General features: G+C 41.8%; 1 protein-coding gene across 3 annotated transcripts in view; it reads right to left on the bottom strand.

Annotated features, from left to right (window-relative positions):
* Window positions 1-6,401: 6,401 nt before the first annotated feature.
* The window catches only part of TTC7B (tetratricopeptide repeat domain 7B), a 155,001-nt gene continuing 142,268 nt past the window's right edge, over window positions 6,402-19,134 (bottom strand). For all 3 annotated transcript variants that reach the window (XM_063334361.1, XM_063334362.1, XM_063334360.1), the window contains one exon: window positions 6,402-7,404. In XM_063334361.1, the coding sequence (XP_063190431.1) occupies window positions 7,183-7,404 (222 nt within the window). In that variant the 3' untranslated portion in view covers window positions 6,402-7,182. The remainder of the gene's footprint in view (window positions 7,405-19,134) is intronic.

Here is a 19,134-nt window from a genome sequence, read left to right as displayed (position 1 = left end):
AGACAGGGAATCAAAGTCTGAGATAAGAATCACAGGGTGAGGCTGATACGCACTGAGGTATGTTGGCCATGAGAGTTGTTTTGAGTCTTCTCAGCTGTGACCTATATGATCGGTGCCTCCTTTCCTCCGGCACTTCCAGCAAGGCTGGGAGCTGTGGGTCTAGGCTACTGCTAGACACCAACTTATGAATTCTCGTGGTGCATTTGTGAGCTACAGTGAGCAAAGTCCACGTTATTTTTGAATGAGAACATCCACATAAGCACATAGCATATTTTTATCTTAGATTATCAGCATCACAGTTGTAATGAATGCATTTTAACTTTCCTGAGCAGATCTATTATCACCCAGTCTCTATTTTTCAAACTATAATGTAACAAGAGACATCAGTAGCGTAATACCTCAGGCTACTATTCACAGCAAAGGCATCTCAGCTGGGAACAGAAACCCACCATGCTCTTGCCGATTGTGTTTCTTACGGCAAGTGTGGTGCTCTGCAGCCAGGGTGGGAAAACTACCTTGCGAGTCCACGTGGGTGAGACCCAGCTGGGAACTGCCAGCACAACCAACTTGCGCTCTGCCACCCTACTTCAGCCTTTGTTTTGATGAGAACAGTGAGGGAAACAACACTGCAGGTTCTCAACACGCGTAATCCAACCTACCCAGTTGCTGGCCACTTCTGAAAGGGGCTCGCATCGCCTCTCCACTTCCACTGTCTCCTCTGCAGTAAAAAACAACCCCAAAAGTAAAGGCCACCAGCATGGTGAGCTGGTCAGACTCACCCTGCGGCCTCACACTCACCAGACCTAACGCAATCGGAGCAACGCAAATGCAGGGACAAGGTCTTCTGTTCAACAGCAGCTGCTGTTGGCTTGGGTCAGGCATAAGATGAAATTGCACCACAACCTGGCATCCAAGACATGCTTTCATTAACCCTTTCTGTTGCTGAAGCTCAGCCTTGCAGTACATGTTCCTTCAGGTGAAGCCTCTAGCCCAAAACAGACGATGAAGAACACACCAGAGTTCTCTGACAGGAGAAGAGGGAAACTGTACAAAGGTTTGTTTGCGTCTGCTGGTGGGCCCTCTCCAGGGCTTTTCATAAGCCAGAGGAGCTTGTGCCTCCTCCCATTTTTACTTTTAATCTCTCAGACACCGATGCTCCTGACTCAGCACACATCACGAAGCGATTGTTCGCACACAGATGTGCTGTGATTTACTGCTTCACGTGGTGCTGCCACCTCGCGCAGGGGCAGTGGGCAGGAGCACCTGCCCTAGAAACCTCTCTGGCTCACCACCAGCATGGGGGAGCACCACAGAAGCAGGGCAACGGGGTCATCAAGCGAGCAGGATTTATTCCTGAAGCCTAAGAGTGTGTAGGTCCTGCGTCAGTGAAGGCAGGCGCTGGGTGCTTTGGTCATAGGACCTGCCCGGCATGTTGTGGGGTTCGTGTTTCAGCACCCAGGAGTTCGCTACCCAAAATGCTTTCTTGCAAGATTAAAAAGAAGAAAGAAAGGAAAAAAACCTTCTGGAAGGGACCCTTAAAAAAAAAAAAAATGTTCAGTCAGAAGACTGCTGTTTTACTCCAGATAAAGTGCTATTTTTGTAGGGCAGTCGAAAGGGAAGCAATTTGTTATGTTTTATGGCCTCTGTTGCCCCCTCCAGTCCCACATTAGTAGTTGGTGCTGTTTGGAAAACAACAGTCCTGTGGAAACCTGCACTAATAATAATGTCTCAGGCTCATTATTTGATATACATCTGACGTGTTCGAAGTGAAAATTGGGCTCAGAATTTCCTTTTCTGGCACTGCCAACTTTCTATCGGAAAAGCAAAGCCTGTTTTTATAGAGGAGACAGCTTTACAGGCGCTGAAGTGAACTCGCAGAGGAACTCCAAGTCCTCTCAAAACTTACTGCCATAAAGGTATAAAGCCCCTGTAACCTGGCTTTCTGTAACCTGTGAGCACGGGCATGCATGTGCGTAGCAAAATATTACACTTAAAATATCGTAAGGAAGTCCTTTTTTCTCTTTGGTGGCAAGCGCGAGGGCACACACGCCGACCAGATGTTTGTTCCTCAGCTGTACCAACCAGAGGGAGCCCCAGCTTCACCCTCCTCGCAGAGATGGGGGGGGTTCAGCTGTAAAAACAAACAGAAAAGCCCTGACTCCACACCTTTTAAAGCCACATCACTATGGCTTTAATAAATATTATCATTACCTTATTATGTCTTATGTCTAGTGATTATTTTTTTCAACACAGATAGACAGGGGCACCTTCAGTAATTTCATACTGAAGAGTGTCACTTTCTTGGGGGGGCAATTTTGGGGGCAGAGAGGGAGCCAAGAGCTAGTCACGCAACTCTGGTGCAGACAGGGGGAGCAGGCTGTAGAGATTCATACCTGGGTGAAGCAGAGGAGGGTCATCTCTCCTACAGAGATGCCCGTCTCATGCAAGGACACAAAGGAAAAGAATTCAGCGTAACAGCAATGCATTTCATCCGCCCTTTAATGGCCAAACTGGGGTTTTACACTCGGTTCCTCCAAACAGGTTTTCTAAGTGAAGGCATACTTAGAAAGGCAAAAGCACTCTCTCTTCCACCTTCAGGAGCTTTGCTGTGTGCTCCTGCCGTGCCTCACGGACTGCATCCCCAAGACAGCATCTGTCAGCCATTGCACTCGGAAAACGTCTGGGCAAAAATGACAGTACAGTGGTGTCTAGCGCTTCTCTGTCCCATCACTGGATATGTAACAGGACCCCGACAGAAGTGGTTACATCTTTTCAAAGGGTTTATAAATTAAAAGGTACAGTTTTGTCTCTTTGAAATAATAATTAGGGAGACTAGGCAGTTGGGCTACAAAGGTGCTTTAAACTGGGAACTAGAAAGGCCAAGTGACCAACGCGGTGGCAAACCAGCATCTCAGGACCACGTATCCCTGAAATGGGGAAGAATGAAGTCTGACCAACACTCACCCCACATGCACCCTTCTTCCCAAAAAAGTCTGGGGTCTTTCTTCTGGTTCTTCTTTCTGATTTCTTTCTTCAGGTTTAACTTCCCTGTCCCATCTCTTCAAGCCCAGCTGCTGGCTTTGCAAGTCTGAGAAACTTGTCCCATCAAGTTTCACATAATCAGCGACAACAAACCACGCAGGCCAGAAGCTGAACATTCCCCCTCTTCCCTATTGTCCACAAGCAGGGTTCCTGGCAGCTAGGTTTTTGTGGTAATATAGGTGCACGTGGAAGTGCAGCACATTCCAACAGAGGGATCAGAGAAGGTAGCTTGGAGATGAGGAGGTTAAACAGACCAAGTGCTGGCGAAGCGTACTTGCTGAAAGCGTATTTTAGCATACAAGGCTTTTAACTAGATGCTAGGGAGAGGATGATTGCCAGATTGACAGTTAAGAAAAATGTCATTTTAACTGACAACTGAACAAACAAAGAATTAGTGAGGTAAATCTGGAACTCCAATATACCCAGGCTTATACTATCATTCCAGAGTAGAACAGTCTACTCAGGAAAAAACAGTTTTTCAAGGAAAATTATGGCATTTTTTTAAAATAGCCTTTGATGTTTAAAATGCATATAATTAATGACAAAAGTTTTCAGAGATAGCTGGATTAGTTCTGCGTGGACTGGTTCTCTTCTCCCTGTGATTCTCTACCAATCACGAAAGCAAAAAAAGAAACGAAGTAATTCGTGGAGTAAAAATGGCTCTCTCTCTCCACCAAAATTAGAGATTAACTGAACCAATTGCTTGAACGATAAGTTTTCTTATTGTAAGCACTGTGGAGTCAGACTTTTTATCCCGTGCAAGAGAGATTGTTGTTACACTCTAGTACATGCTTAATACAGCAAATGTTAATCATTTCGAGTGGCACAAGCACGGCAGAGGAAGGGAAGTCTCCTCTGAAACCTGCTGTTCCAGTCTTATGGACGGGAAGTGTATTTGATCCCTGTTGAAAGGCTGGAGATCTCAAGCTTGTGCAGCTTGTTGTTATAGCGATACAGTTAGAGTGCTTGACAACGCAATTTAATAACCATTTTAAACTGGTGCAAGTACAGGCTGCTGTGTGGAGGGGAAGGCCTGTCTCCTCTCCTACATGTCAGTGTTTCTCCTTGGGCAGTAAATCAGATGCAAGAACTACCTGAAGAACTACTAAGCTTCTACCCGAAGCTTAGTAAAACCCTGGGGCAAGGGAGCAAGGGGTTGGCTTGGTCTTCAGCTGGATCAGCCCCTGATTTCTCTCACCATTCATCTGAACAGCTATTATTTCTGACACGGGCTGGGGGAGCAGAAGCACACATAGACTTGTGTATCCACATGGAGATGGGGTCAGCCACAAAGTCCAGGAGCGACCCTCATGCAGCTGACACTGACCCACTGGCGCCAAGGAGAGTCCTTCCCTGGGACGGGCTGTTCCCACTGGCATCGCTCGCTTCGCCTCCGTGACTGAGACCCCAGAGCAGGCTGGAAGTAGATTGCAAAAGGCAGATCTTTCTTGTATATCAACTAAAATAGATATAAAAACATTCTTGGCCTTCTTACTTGATTTAAAAAATGCAAAATTACAGCTGTAAAACACAGTGACTTTATTTTTAAGCTGAAAACTATGTTTAAACAAGTGTTGCTGTTTAATTCGTATGCTGCAAGGATTTCCACTTCCGCCTGAAAATTCCTGAATGTACAGTCCTACAGCACCGATCCCTTTTTAAAAATAGGTAGCTGAGGCTATTCCCAAGAGGTGGCAGCTTGTGGCTTTACAGTGAAACCCATTCCAGTGTAAGAGAAATGAAACAAATATTCAGGTTCACCCCATATACACAACAGCAGCCACTTCTCCACTAATAAAAGATACAACACAATCAGACAGCTAATCTTTCCACTTTGGGAGTTTATCAAAAGAGGCCAGGACTTTAAATTAAGCGAGAAGAATCAAAGATAAATTCTGCCATTACAGAATTCTCCTATTCTCCACTTTTGCCTGAAGCTCTCTTGAGGAAGACCACCAGTCTCAGATCTGCGTGCAAACTGCCTTGCTAGAAAATCTTTGCTATTATAATAAAAGGTGAATACATACTGTGAAGGAGCATGTCTGTGAAAGGTATTACAAATTTAAGTAACTGAACTGTGACAGCAGAAAAGCTCAGGAGGAACTGAATTAAGCAAATAAACGTGTCACAGTATCTTTCAGTACACCAGGTACCATACAGTGGATGCTAAAAGACAGCAGGGCCAGAGCATGTATTAGGAGCTGGGACTAGAAAAGAGAGAACAGTTGGCAAAAAGAAAATACGGGGGAAAAAAAGCCAAGGACAGTAGGAAGAAAACATGCAAAACAGGCACTTTAAAAGGGGAAGGAAAACTTTGATGTTTTCGCAGTGAGCAAGATGACACAATTTCTACTGGCTTTTAAATAGATTTGAAAACACTACCTATTCTAGCCTTTTGGTCCGTTTCACAGAGAACATATGGTCTAAGCACTAAGCAGATACAATTTGAAAGTAGCCTCAGCCTAAAAGGCACATGAAATGCTGGGGCAGGGGGACGGGGGGGAGGAAAAAGAGAGGCAACAATGAAGAGCTACCCCAAGTTTCAGTCTGCTGCCATTTGGAGATTCTCACTGGAGCACGCAGAGGCTGTGTCGCACTGAGATCCTCCTTCCACTCGAGGTGAGCAAGCTCTCTGGTGAGCGACGAAAAAGAACATTCGCCGTTATTATTCTGAATCATCCACTATCTTGTGCTAAGCACTTTAAAACCACTTCTTGTGACAAATCAGGCAAATCCCAAGGAGCACTCAGTCTAACGGGGAACGTGGAATTCTCCCCAGGCTCCATACAAGCCCAGAGCTGTAAATAAGCAGACATCAGACTACCCCAGCTCACACACCCTGAATAGTCAGTGCAACGAGTGACCGTTCTCCACACATCCCAGATAAACCCTGGCAAGTATTTGTCTACTAAACATTTGGCACTATTGCTACTGACAGGGCAGCGGTAGGTTACCAGCCGACTTTTCCTTCAAGGGGTGCGAAGTGCAGGAGATGTTGAGAAAGAGCTCTGAAGACAGGCGAGGAAAACTGAAGAATAGCGTGTAAATATTTAACATGCTCTTCCCAAGCACTACCAAAGTATATGTAACTGCTCATGTATTATGTAGAGGCAGAGTAATCTGGCTTCATCGAAAGCTGGCGTGGAAGGAGTAAAAAAGGAGAAGTGAAGATTTACAGAAACCTGGAATCTAAGATAACAATACAACTGGCAAAGAGTATAGCAGCTTCTTTTCTCTACACTGGCCTCAGGGCATTTCATTTTGGTGTTGTTCCTCTTTGAGGCCAGCCGGCCACAGGCCCCACATCACAAAAGTATGTTCACGAGCCCCCTGGGTACTTAACCAGGACACAGGAAAGGTTCCATTTAAAAATCATTTTATTATTAACATAATCTTCCCATTTAGCCAAGTGTGGGTCACGTATAAGGAATGTCGGTAAATATTCCATTTGAGGCTTCTTTTTACATATTTCCATTGATAAATAAACTCTGAATTCACATAAAAAAGTTAAACTTAAATAACTAATATATTTTTGTAACAGGCATACATTGGTAAAATATAAATATTCTTGTACTCAGCCTTTGCTCTAAATAGAGATAACAGTTAGCCACACATCACAGTTATTAACAACTAAAAACAAGAACTCAACTGATTTTCTGGCCTGGACTAAAATAGAGATGGAAACAGAAAATTCACATTTTGACTTCGGGCCAAAAGAGGTTGAGAGGCAGGAAGAGAACAGTTTTATTAACAGCCTTGTTAAAAATAGTCTGCTCTGCCACTGAATTTTAACTTATTCTACATTTGGTAGTTGATTCCATTATAATTTTATGTAACACTCAAATATCACTAACAAAATATGGCACATCATCCATGAACAAGATAACGATGTTTTAAAACTACCAGGGCAAAAAATGTAGGCGATATGAGTGATTTGGTTCTGGCTAGCCATTTTGTCCTCTCAGTCTAACAACAAGATATTGCATCACGTCTCTGTTTTGGCCACTTTCCCACAAAAGACTGGAGTTCATTACCTGTAACTCTAAAGTTTTTCAAACTAACCAGTTACCAGGCAAGCCTGACACACCTGGGTTTCCTCACCCAGAAGTCAGACCAAAATGGGTTGATCAAGACGCCCTCTCAAAGGACTCTGGGAATGATGGTAAAAGGGACCACCGGACTGCTCGCTTCAAGCTCCAGCGCCGTCAGGAAGCATTCGGTGGCAGCGTCATCATTGCCTTGAGCCTGCAGCACCTCTCCCAGGCCGTTCCAGACCTCATGGGCCGTGGAGTTCACCTGGACGGCATCTCTGAGAATCTTCTCCGCCAAGCTATAGCGCCCAAGCTGGTGAAGTATCAGAGCCTGCAAGAAAACAAAGGAAAAATGGTTGAGATTGCCAGTAGGACTTTCCTGAAGCTCAAATGGTATGTCGCAACAGTGAAATAAGCATATGTAGCTCTTGGGTTCAAAGTGTTATAGAATATATAAGACTCCTTTCTTTCTTTCTTTTTTTTAAGAAAAGAAAAGAAACAAACTGAATCAGGACTGGAGCAGGCTACTCCATACCAACAGGGAGTCAAGTGGCTTTGGACAAGAAACAAAGACACTGAAATGCAAAAAACGGGAGTTGAACAACAAAACCTCCACCCAACCACCAAAAAATCATGAAGTACCTGAGCTTTTGTTGCAAGCTCCCATGTCTAAAGTCCCACCAAGGGGTGTGCCCTGAAGCGTTTGTATCCTGCCTGCACATCTCGGCACCCAGCTCATGTCTTACAACATCTGAGATCACGCACACGGCACCATCGGCTCTCAGGGATGGCAATGACAGAACCGAGTTCAGCCCAAAGGGCAACGGCCATGACATTTGATTCAACCCACGGAATGGGAAGTGTGCTGGGAATAATATTGCACCAGTAGTGTATCAAGGTCCAGCAGGCAGATAATTTCCTCAGGAGCTTCCTAGACACAGATTCTTTGTATGTCTTGGGATGGGATCCAATTCAACACCACACGATCCAAGAGGATGTCCAAACCTGCTAGGATATGGGCTGAATGAGGTAGTGGAAATCTCCGTCCAACACATTCAGCTATGTTACTGTGCCAGAAAAGTCATGGAATGACCCAGTAAGAGTGATTTATTCTGGGATTATAGTAATCCTAATGATGTTATGCATTTTTACCTTGTGATTCTGTATTGCAAAATGAATATGGACCACAAATCTTTGTTTTTCCAGAGCGGGATCCTGCTTACATGCTTACAGATTCCTTGTGACTTCTCCCCTCCCAGCCCCCCACTCCTTGGACCATGACTTCTTTTATTTCTCCTCGTACATCTGTTCCTCAAATCCTTTTCAACCCAAGTGCTGATGATCAGAAAGTACTGAAATTCTATGCAACCCCTGAATTATCCACACTATGCTTCTGCAATTCTGCCCACCAGGCTGACTTTCAGCACGGGCAGACTGATAACTCCATCCTACAGAGCAATGGGGCGGACCATCCTCTGAAGAACGATATAAAGAGTGCTGTAGAGTATTGGCAAGTCAATAAATAAATGCAACGAGGGCTAATTTCTATCAGCCTAACAGATGTTCTCACATAAAGGTGTTAGAGGGCTCTTCTGGTTTTGGACTGTTTTTGAGCTGTCAAGTGAGTCAGCATTTCCAGAGTGAGCGAAGAGTGCTTCCAATCCCAAAATCAGATAACTCACAGCGTCGGTGTTTTTTCCCTGCAGGAAAGTGTCAGTGACTGGTAGGTATCAGATGTGAAATTATAAAAAATGAAGCAAGGAGGTGGAATATGTAGAGGTGGTTTGGCTGCATGCACCTAACCTTAATAAAATTAAAGTGTTCTTAATTTTTGAGACAAGATTGTCTACTTAATTTTCAAAAATATTCATATTTTTCTGTACTGATTTGTATATTTTATACTAATTAAACATATGAGTTCTTTGAATATTGGTAATACTTTTTTTCCCCAAACATGCCAGACTATTTTCCCTGCTTGCTAAGGATACAAGCTGTTCTTTTCAAGACCAAAGGAAACAACCAAATTTTGCAGATACAAGCCTCTTGATGGGAACAGAAACACGTTATGTCACATCTGCCCATATTCTGTATGGACAAAAGGGTAGCTGAGATTTTCCAGGCAATAGAACTAGAGCAAATACTAGCTGTTTGCCTGCTATTATACTTTTCTAAGAATATAAGCTATTTATCACTAGTGAAGGAACCACTCTTGCATGGTCCATCGGGTCACATCCTGTACCCTCAGGTTTTGAGGGCATGGCTTTTTAGAGGGAGAAGTCAGTCTTTCACTGACGTCTCAGGCTGGGATGGTACAAAGACTCTGCCTTGGGTAGCAGCACTGGGGCAATGAGCTTTGCTTCCAAAGAACCAATGGGGAGAAACTCAGACTAATTTCATGGCAGAGCATCAAAAGGACGGTGACATTTGGTCACTATACCTGTGGGCTGAGCTCACATAATACCTTCCGATTCCTTAACTCTCTCAGAATGATGGTCATATGTTGTGAGTACCCACTTTGTAGATCTCCTTCCCGGATCACGTCATTAAAATTCCGAGGCACAGAACATTTCAAATTGTTTGTGGTCCTTGCCTGACTTTGCTCTATTAAGCACTCCGCTACAGACCACAGGGAGAAGGAGCAGGAACGCCTATCACGCAGCAACATCCTTCAGTGACCTCACACCATCACCCATCCAAGAAAACTGACCTCCAGCTTACCAGCTGTCAGCGTATGCTTGCTCTCTGTACTAAATCCTTCAGGAAAAAAAAAAAATAACTCCCCAAAAAACCAACAACCAAACCACTAAAATAAAAAAAACCCCCAACCTATCCCCCCTCCAAACCAAAACTCTTCTAAGATTTCCCAGAAATCAATACAAATTATCCTAGTCCTTCACTGCATATTTTCTTTTGCTTCCTAATTGGAAACAAAATCTCGAAGCTACCAGTTCTGGCCTTTTCCTATTTAGCAGCAGATGTCCAGACAACATTTATCTGCAGAATAATGTTACGTCTCTTACTTTATGGCTGGAGATGGGCTTGAACAACACATCAACTCTGCAGAAACACAGAGGGACACCTAAGTGACATATGGCTCACACCTTCAGGCTTGGCATGTTATCCTCCGCAGAACAGACACATAAAGTTCAAAAAAAGTAAGTATCATAGGGATTTTGGAACCTGAATCAATTAGAAAAACCGCTATATAATCACTTGAGTAAATAATAATAAATATTAGTAAGAAAACACCCATTCTACAAAAAGATGATGAAAACAGTAAGTTCCTAAGGAATGACACAAATCTAAGGCAATCTATTTGTTCTTTGTACATTTTAAAATGCTGCGGTACTTGACAGAGGTGTTTAAGACAACTGTTGGCATCCTGCTAGGAGAAAGCAGGACCTTTCCTGCTATTGCATCTCTTTCACTAGTTCTTTCACATGAAAGACTGATAAATTTATGACATTTGCTTCTAACACACTTATAAAAGCCTCTATTGTGTGTGGGCTTCTTCGTTTTGCAGCTCAGTAGAGATTTTGTTTATCACTTTTCCCCATATTTAGTTTGCTGAGAATTTTGGGGTTCCTTTGGGGTTGTTTTGGTTTTGGGTTTTTTTGACAAACCACTGATCTCCCCTAAGCACGTTTAGGCTTCCAGCCTCTGTCTGTTCTGGATGTCTTTATGTTGTAAACTCTTTAAGCAAATCTTATTTTTCTTTTAGCCAGTTCTACGTTGTAGAGGTTGATTTTGTAACTCAAAAAACTCCAAGAGAAAACTCTAATCAGAAATGGCACAGGCAGAAAGTGAAGGGAATCTCTGAAGAAACAAAGAGACTTTTTTGTGCCATCATCAGAAGAAATGAAAGCGGCGCTTCATGTCCCCGATGCGTTGATATTTATACCAGTCACTTTGAATAATCCACAGTACTCAGATTTGTGGCGCTCAGATGCTCTCTGCTCAAGGAAAGGTCAAAAGCCCTTTACAGCGCCCAGGCCATCGCCGGGGCTCAGAGCTGGGACTAACACGGACTTTTCAATTTCGAGAGCCTACAGGGGCTGGCTTTCTGAAAAAAGAGTATTACTGCCTGCAAGAGGGCGGTACTGTAGTCACTACAAACAAGGTTCTACGCAAGCTTCACATCACAACGGAACAAAACCCTCTAGAAATTAATAAAAAGGCCGGGGTGGGGGGGGGGAGCGCTTCCAACTTTCTTCTCTGCTGCAGGCTATTTTCAACCAGCAATTTCTTGCTCATTCTTTCCTCATCCAGTCTGGAGTCACAAAGTCTCCCTCTACTTGACTGATGATTTTACATGTGTTTCCTCCATTACACTTCATTTTACATTGCCCCACATACAAACCTGCTATTCTTTGCTTAATTTGTCAAAGCATCTGCCCAATGATTGTTTTTATAATGATCGGACAAACAGGACCCAACCCCTGACTGAAGGCTCTTGGCACTGTTGTCAAAACAGAAGTGATTTGTTATTTATTACTCAATATCTCCTAGGTACCTATAACAAATACAGCCCGGAAAAACAGCTATTGACTCTGAATAGGCAGAAATAGCTTAATGTACCTTCCAAAACATTCGGCTGAATAACCTTCATTTACACTTACCTTGCATGCGTTAAGAAAGGGGATTATACCTTCTGTATTTTGGATGCTGTCTTGGGACTAATCACGTTTAGCGTTTTAATTAGTGACACATCACAAGAATTATGAGAGTGATGATACAATTAGGTAAGAAAAAGTTAAGAGCATACAACATAGAAAGCAGCAGACGGATTATGAGATCTAGGATAACAGGAATAAGTCAAAAGTCAGTAAAACAATGTGGAAAATAACACAACAGTAACAGAGAAGTTCTGCAGCGTGGCAGAAGCCTGTAAATCAAGCAGCTTGGGAGAAGGACTACCAGTATCTGAAGGGGGCCTACAAGAAAGCTGGTGAGGGACTTTTTAGGATGTCGGGTAATGGTGGGACTAGAGGGAATGGATTAAAACTAGAGATGGGTCGATTCAGAGTGGACGTTAGGAAGAAGTTCTTCACCATGAGGGTGGTCAGACAGTGGAACAGGTTGCCCAGAGAGGTGGTGGAAGCCCCATCCCTGGAAGTTTTTAAGGCCAGGCTGGATGGGGCTCTGAGGAACCTGGTCTAGTGGGAGGTGTCCCTGCCCATGGCAGGGGGGTTGGAACGAGATGATCTTTAAGGTCCCTTCCAACCCTAACAATTCTATGATTTTATATCAGGCAACCACAGGATGACAGTGTGAAAATGTGCTGGTGTGAAAGAGGAAAACACAGCTGACATCAGGAGAGGTTTCCAGTAGAGAGAAAGACACCAGAGACAGTGTCTCAGAGCTGTGCCGTACACAGCTACAGCACAGCCTCCTTGGGCACCTTGCATAGTCTGCTCTATTCAACAAAGGTCAAACTGCAACAGGCTCAGAAAATTACTGTTGAGACGATCAATAGAAATCTAAATTTACAAGAGGAGACTAACAGACTTGGTTTGTTTAACCTAGCAAATCAAAAGCTGAGAGGAGATGAAGTTACTTGCTGTAAAAACAGTAGAGAGAATAGAACAGAGAAAAACTATTTTAGTTAGAGAATAATGTTGGCACAAGAATACATGTGTATAAATTGTCTGTGAGTAAGTTTACCAAAAAAAGGTGAAAACATTCCTGGCAATTGGAGCAGCAAGTTTTTGGATCAGCCTTCTATTCGCAGTAGCAGGGTGCAAAACAGTGTTAAGACTGAGTCCTACAGCAACAGCTTGAATGCTCTGCTGGTTATGAGGAGGAGACTTGTCTAGAGGGCCCAAGGAGCTTCCACTACTCCTGTTCCAATATCAGGTTCTCTCTCAACTGCACCGAGAGGAAAGAGAGTGACAACATTTTCATGCCTACATAATTGACGCCCATAAACGTGATGCTTCTGTTCTAAGAACAACTTTCTCTCAATCCCTTGGGTTACACTGAAGCAGCAGGTGCAGAGAAATGTGCAACTAATGGATACAAAGACTAAAAAAAGCAAAATTACGGTATGGTATATCCAGCTTCTTTCTGAAAGAAGCAGCCTAGTATGACAAAATGCATGGATTCTGAAATCTTCAAATGCATGAGGCATATTTTTAAAAAACAAACAAACAACAAAGCCCACACCATATTCACAGACTTTTGAGCACAGAGACGCATAATGGAATTTTCAAATGCATGTAAGACAAGGCGTTTTAATCAACATTCACTTCAACAGGACTCCACCTAGATAACTTTCAGTATGTGATTATAGATCTATCTGTATCCTAGATAAACAAGATACTTTTAAAATTTGTTCTATGGTGATGGCACAATAAAACCAATAACTTCAATTAATACCTTCTTCAATAAGCCAGAATGATATTTTGATATATTTTGCACATGTCAAAATTATATTTTGGCAGTTATTCTTCCCCTTGCAATTCAACATATTAAAGTTATTTTTCATTAGCTGAAGCTAAGCATTTTTAAGAGGAAAACGTTCCAATGAATTCTAATTTCCAAATGCAGATTTACATAGTCTCCAAGTAAAACCTTCAATTAGCAAATGCATCATTATTTATTAATAAAATATCATCACTAAGAATCCGAACAACATGATAAAATAATCAACTGTATAATGCCATAATTGCTTAAATAAGCATGTAGTGTAGTCTTCGCTGCAAAGGTATCCTTTTTTTCTGCAAACAGGCTTTCACTCCTTGCAAATTTACCTGTCATAACGATTAACCAAACAGTCAATGGAAAACACACACCTAGAAAAATAAACATGGGACAGAAATGGAAAACTACTTAACTAACTAATTTCTGCTTTTGAAAACATGATTAAAACTAGCCATTTAGTAGTAGAGCCTAGTAAGGTCACTTTTTTATTTGCTTTTAGGCAAATGAGAAGCTACCATTAAATTTTTTTCCATGGAACTAAATTTTTAAAAATTAAAGCCATAATTATCACCCATCGTATGTCTCACCAAACCAGAGCTTCGCCGTAACGTGCTAAACAAGATTTGCACTAACAAAAGGTAAAAAGGCAACACTACAAAGATCTCTGTGGTTTCTTCAATGTGACTAAAAATGTCTGCTTAAGAGGGCTGGAGGTTTTCTTAAGGTTTAACTGTCTGACAACTATTCCACTCCTCCTGGAAAATAAACAGTTCTTAATCTCAACAGAAGCACCACTTGAGATTTTTACCTTTATTCACTTGATATCAAGAGGAACAATTTTATTTTCTCTAAGAAAAATACAGAATATAGGTGGGAGCTGTTCTAAAAAACAATGAAATTTATTTAAAAGTAGAAAAAATATGATGGGAACTTTGGCCATGAGTCCATTTGCACTTTTGCCTTCTTCAGAGAGGATGCTGAACTCTTAGCACTGAGCTCCCTCGTAACTCTGCAGAGAGGGAAACTGGTAACTAGGAGAAATGAAGAGTAAGAGAAGGAGAAACGTGGCCAACCTGACATGCAAAAAAGCGTCAGAGGCGCTCACCATGTTTAGGAATTGCAGCCTGTTGACCCGCAAAAGACTCAGCTACAGAGATCTGAGTTCTACCAGATAATATATGATTTTTTTCCCCAGTAGGTTTATTACATTACTTGTTTGCTAAAGAGCTTCTAAATTTGTGTGATGCAGACCTCATTTAGCTAAAAAATACCCCTCAGAGCGAAAAGTTTCCTTGCAAAAACACCAGCTATAAGAAAACATTGTAAGCATATGAAAATAAAAAATGGACTGATTTTGCTTTTCACGATGAGAGCGGGGAGACAGAACAGTGGAACTACTACTCGCCTGGTTCACTGATAACCTGCTGAAGCCCAATAAGCTAGCAGCTGCAAACGTATAGTCAGACACAGAGCTATACAGATGTGGAAAAGAATGGTTTTTTAAAAAAGTTACAATAAAATGCCGAAATAACTCATGACGTCCAACTCCTCAGTAGTTTTCCCCGATCGCAACTTTTTTTATTTTTTAACAAGTCCCAGCCTGCCTAAGACAGGATCAATTTTCAACCGTGGTATGCAGAAAGACGTGATAGAAACATCCCATCTTATCTAAAAAACTTGAAAATCAAGGATTACGACCACAAAGAGTTACAAAACTTAATATGCAATGTATGCATTGCAAATCCATATGCACTGTAATTTTAGCATCACAAAACTGCCCCTCGTTACATGCTGCTTTTTCAGCCTGTTTTGCATGTGTTAAGGTGGCTGCTATTTTCAAACAAATCTATCAAACTTGAAGGCTTTCCAGAGACTTGACAGTGTTATGCCATAATAATGAAACAGAAAAAGCGTTAGTGAGGGAAAACAATAAGAATTTGTCATGATATTTGGAAAAATAAGTAAAATTCTGCAGCTGATATTTCCCATTCTCTGTGATAAAAACAATGTTTTAAATGCATTCCATAATCAGTATTTTACACTTATGTAGAGTGAAATGGCACGTTATTTATATACTATGCTCTCCTATTTTCCTTTTAGCTGATGAATTTGTGCTGAAACACGTCCTTCTAATGGAAGCATGACTTTGCACAAGAAATCATTTATTAAATTCTCCTTTCAAAGACATATACCACAAACAGTTGCATGTTTAGTCCAGTTGCATGTAAGCAACTATTTTCTGCAAGTGCAAAAAGGTTGTGACATGGCATATCAGTTCGAAATAAGCCATTCCATCAGAAAAACGATGGATAAATATAGTTCTGTGTCTGCAACGACACAGATGCATTTTAGTGCAGGGATTTTGAAGGGTGATCATATTATAAGGTTTAAAAACAACTGGATGGACCACCAACACTTACAAGTAAAGATAATTTTCCATAAAATAAATAAATACATAGTTTTTTTGAACAGCAAAAGAAACTGCAATGTATATGCAATGTTTCCAAAATGCAGAATACAAAACTGCTTCTCTCGTTTTCTCTAATGATGCAATTCTTTTGAATAATAAAAAGTGTGTTTCTTCAAATATGCTCAAAATACAACTTCCTAGAAGCTCATTATGGATTTTTTTTTTAAATGAGGACAACCAGCTGATACTACTACAGCTGATCACTCACTAAGCCAAACCAACTGATGAACAAACATGAACCCACGTCTGCAGCCAACATTTTTGTTTGTTGCCCGTCCCAAAGCATCGCCTGTTCTACGTGTCCCTTCCTGCCTTGTCCCCCTCACTTGCCTTCCTCGATCCCAACGCACCCAGCAACCGAGCTGTGTGCTCTGCGTCACCGCTGAAGCAGGCGCCCATCCCCAGTTTGTCATTTTTTTACCCTTCCCCCAGTGCTAACATCCCCCCTAAGGTATCCGATTGCTTCCCCTGCTGCAAAACACTTGTTGCTAGGAGAAAACCTACTGCTTGGCAACAGATTTTTAAAACAACAACTTTGGCTCTGTTGCTCACTGAACTCTACATCGCCAGCGTGAAATAACGAACGTGCGTGGTTGTTAGTGCATCTGTGTGTTCATAACCCCCTTGAAAACGACCGACCCCTTCCAACAGGGATGTGCTTGCCTTTTAGTTCATTACTGTTCACAGCCCATAAGGCGGAAAGGTTCAAAATTGAAGTTGGGGTTTTAAAATTGCTGATTGCAGCCTTCCACCAAGATGGAAGCTCTTGGGAGACTTCTTTTCCTGTTAAGACAACATGATCTTGCAATAGTCTGCTGTAATTTTGATTTACACTGTATGTGAATGTCATATCAGATGATAAAAACATGGCATGACATGCCAACATACCACGCTATATTGTGAGAACTAATTTGACAATAGCAAGCACACTGGAAGCAAATTAAACACCTTATTGATAGAGTGAAACAGCTAGTGACTTCAGAGATTATCTAACTTTTTATCTCCATCTGAAAATTACACTGAAGGTCTTATTTCATATGCTGTATCTACCAATACAGTAAAAACACGACAATCCTTCCTTCTGAAGTCAGATGGCTACAGCTCTGGCAAGTATAAAGGAATAATGAAATACAACCTTAGTCCCCAGATGATGGCCAGTCCTGAATTTGGAGTTCTTGTCATCTGGTGCAACCGTGTTACCTTTCCTCCCAGCTGTGACACCATGACACTAAAGTGTAGGGGATTTATCCCTCCATCCGGAAGCTCAGCAGCGCTCTATCTCCCCCGTCTGCCCTCCCAGCACACATCAACCTTTCCCACAAATGAGAAAAGAGGATTTCCCAGATGTAGAGCATCCTTCAGGTACATACACCCACAATGAAAACAGGTGCTGGAGATCACGGCCACAGACAGTGCTGTTTATGAAATGGGCCCATGGTAATTTCCTTAATTCAGTATATTCTTGTATATTGTCATTCATATACTCACCCCTTTTCCCCTATGCAGGCATTTTATAGATACACGTCCTTGACCTAATTACAGTTTATTCACTACTGAAATCCTGCCATTTTATCAGTCTAATCAGTGGCTGCACTGAACTATTGCCTGGTTTCAAAAGCAAGGCTGGGTTTAGTACTGCATCACCATGCTACCTACCACCTACCTACTCCTAGGTACTGTTTGATACACATGCCATTATTTTCCAAGTTTTGAGTCAAAAGGTCAGAAGTAGAGAAAAATTGTATTTCTGTTACTCAGGACATAGGACTAAGTGCTTTCAACAGCCAAAATCCTCCAAAAATGGCACAAGTGCAGAACAGGCTAGAGAAACTGAAAACCTCAGACCAACATTGTTGAAACGATGAGCCGCAAAGCTATCCCAGTGAGTCAATACTCAACCATTTGAGCAAAAGCTTGACTTTTCAGAGGAACTGAGGATACTGGGAATTCAGTGTCCTTACTCCACTGCCTAAAGACTAGATTTCAATTTAGTACATCTGAAGGTTCCTGGTTTTGAAAGCTTGTGCTTCATGCAAAATTATCACTAATGTCAAGAAACTCATGTTCTTCTGCCCACCAGTCAAGCAGCAATAGAATTAAAGAATAAATAGTAAGAAATAGCAAGCACGGCTTTTTAAGAAGCTGTTTTTCATTAATGGCAGTTCTTCTATAAAATCACAATGAATGTACTAGTGGTATGTGGCTTCTGGAAATAGTAATTAGAAAAATTGATCAAATGTTCTAATGAAGAAATCAATCTGAAGTCAGGGGAATAACTTGTGTATCAAAGAAGAAGCCGACATGCATATCCAGTACTAGGTTCTGTGGTTAAAATTTGTAATTAATAGAACTGCCAGAGTTCAAATTGAGTACTTTGGAGATCTTTAGCTAGATTGTCACTATATTGAAGGCTAGAACTTGCAGTCCATATTTGTACACACTCAATATTACAGAAACCAGCACTTACTTGTCTGAACTTTTGAGATTATGGAAAAGGCATCAGAAGTGAATGATACTTTTCTGAAGTACCTTTTTTTGCATTTATGCATGTGCATTTCTCTCAAATATTCTGACAAATGCTGTATTAAATATTCAGAGTCAGAACTGCAGTATAAGATAAAAGATGACCAGTCCTTTCATTACTAAAATAAAACAGAAATGCCAAGATTAAAGCACATTATTCACATTTTTCTTCCTTTTGCCCTTAGCCAAAGAGACTTTTGCGTATAGAAGCATGTACATACATAAGTTATAACTATGGCTAATGTCATTGTTTCAAAGGTTTTATGACACCACAGCAGCACATACTAGACTAGAATTGCAATAATCTCCAAGAAAAAGATTTGTAATAAAGCATTAATAAATATATATTTTTTATAGCATCCCCAGGAAATAGACCATTTCCCCTCTACCCCCAAAGCCGATGAACTGCCATCTGCTCCTCAGGCTCAACGCACTACAAAATGGGAAGATCCGTCTTCGTGGCATCTTGCAAAAACCTCCTGGCATGAGAGGGAATACACCCCCTTTTCTCCCCCTGGGAGATTCTTAAATGAAAGGCAGAAGCCGTAGGTACACCGCTACCTTGTCAGGCTGGCAGGACAACTGCCAGCAGATCCATCTTTAAGGGAAGACTATTTTCCGTGTGAAGGGAAGGCATAGACCCTC

Source organism: Chroicocephalus ridibundus, chromosome 4 (assembly GCF_963924245.1).
Source record: "Chroicocephalus ridibundus chromosome 4, bChrRid1.1, whole genome shotgun sequence".
Classification (NCBI taxonomy): domain Eukaryota; kingdom Metazoa; phylum Chordata; class Aves; order Charadriiformes; family Laridae; genus Chroicocephalus; species Chroicocephalus ridibundus.
This window is presented reverse-complemented; position numbering and strand designations above follow the sequence as displayed.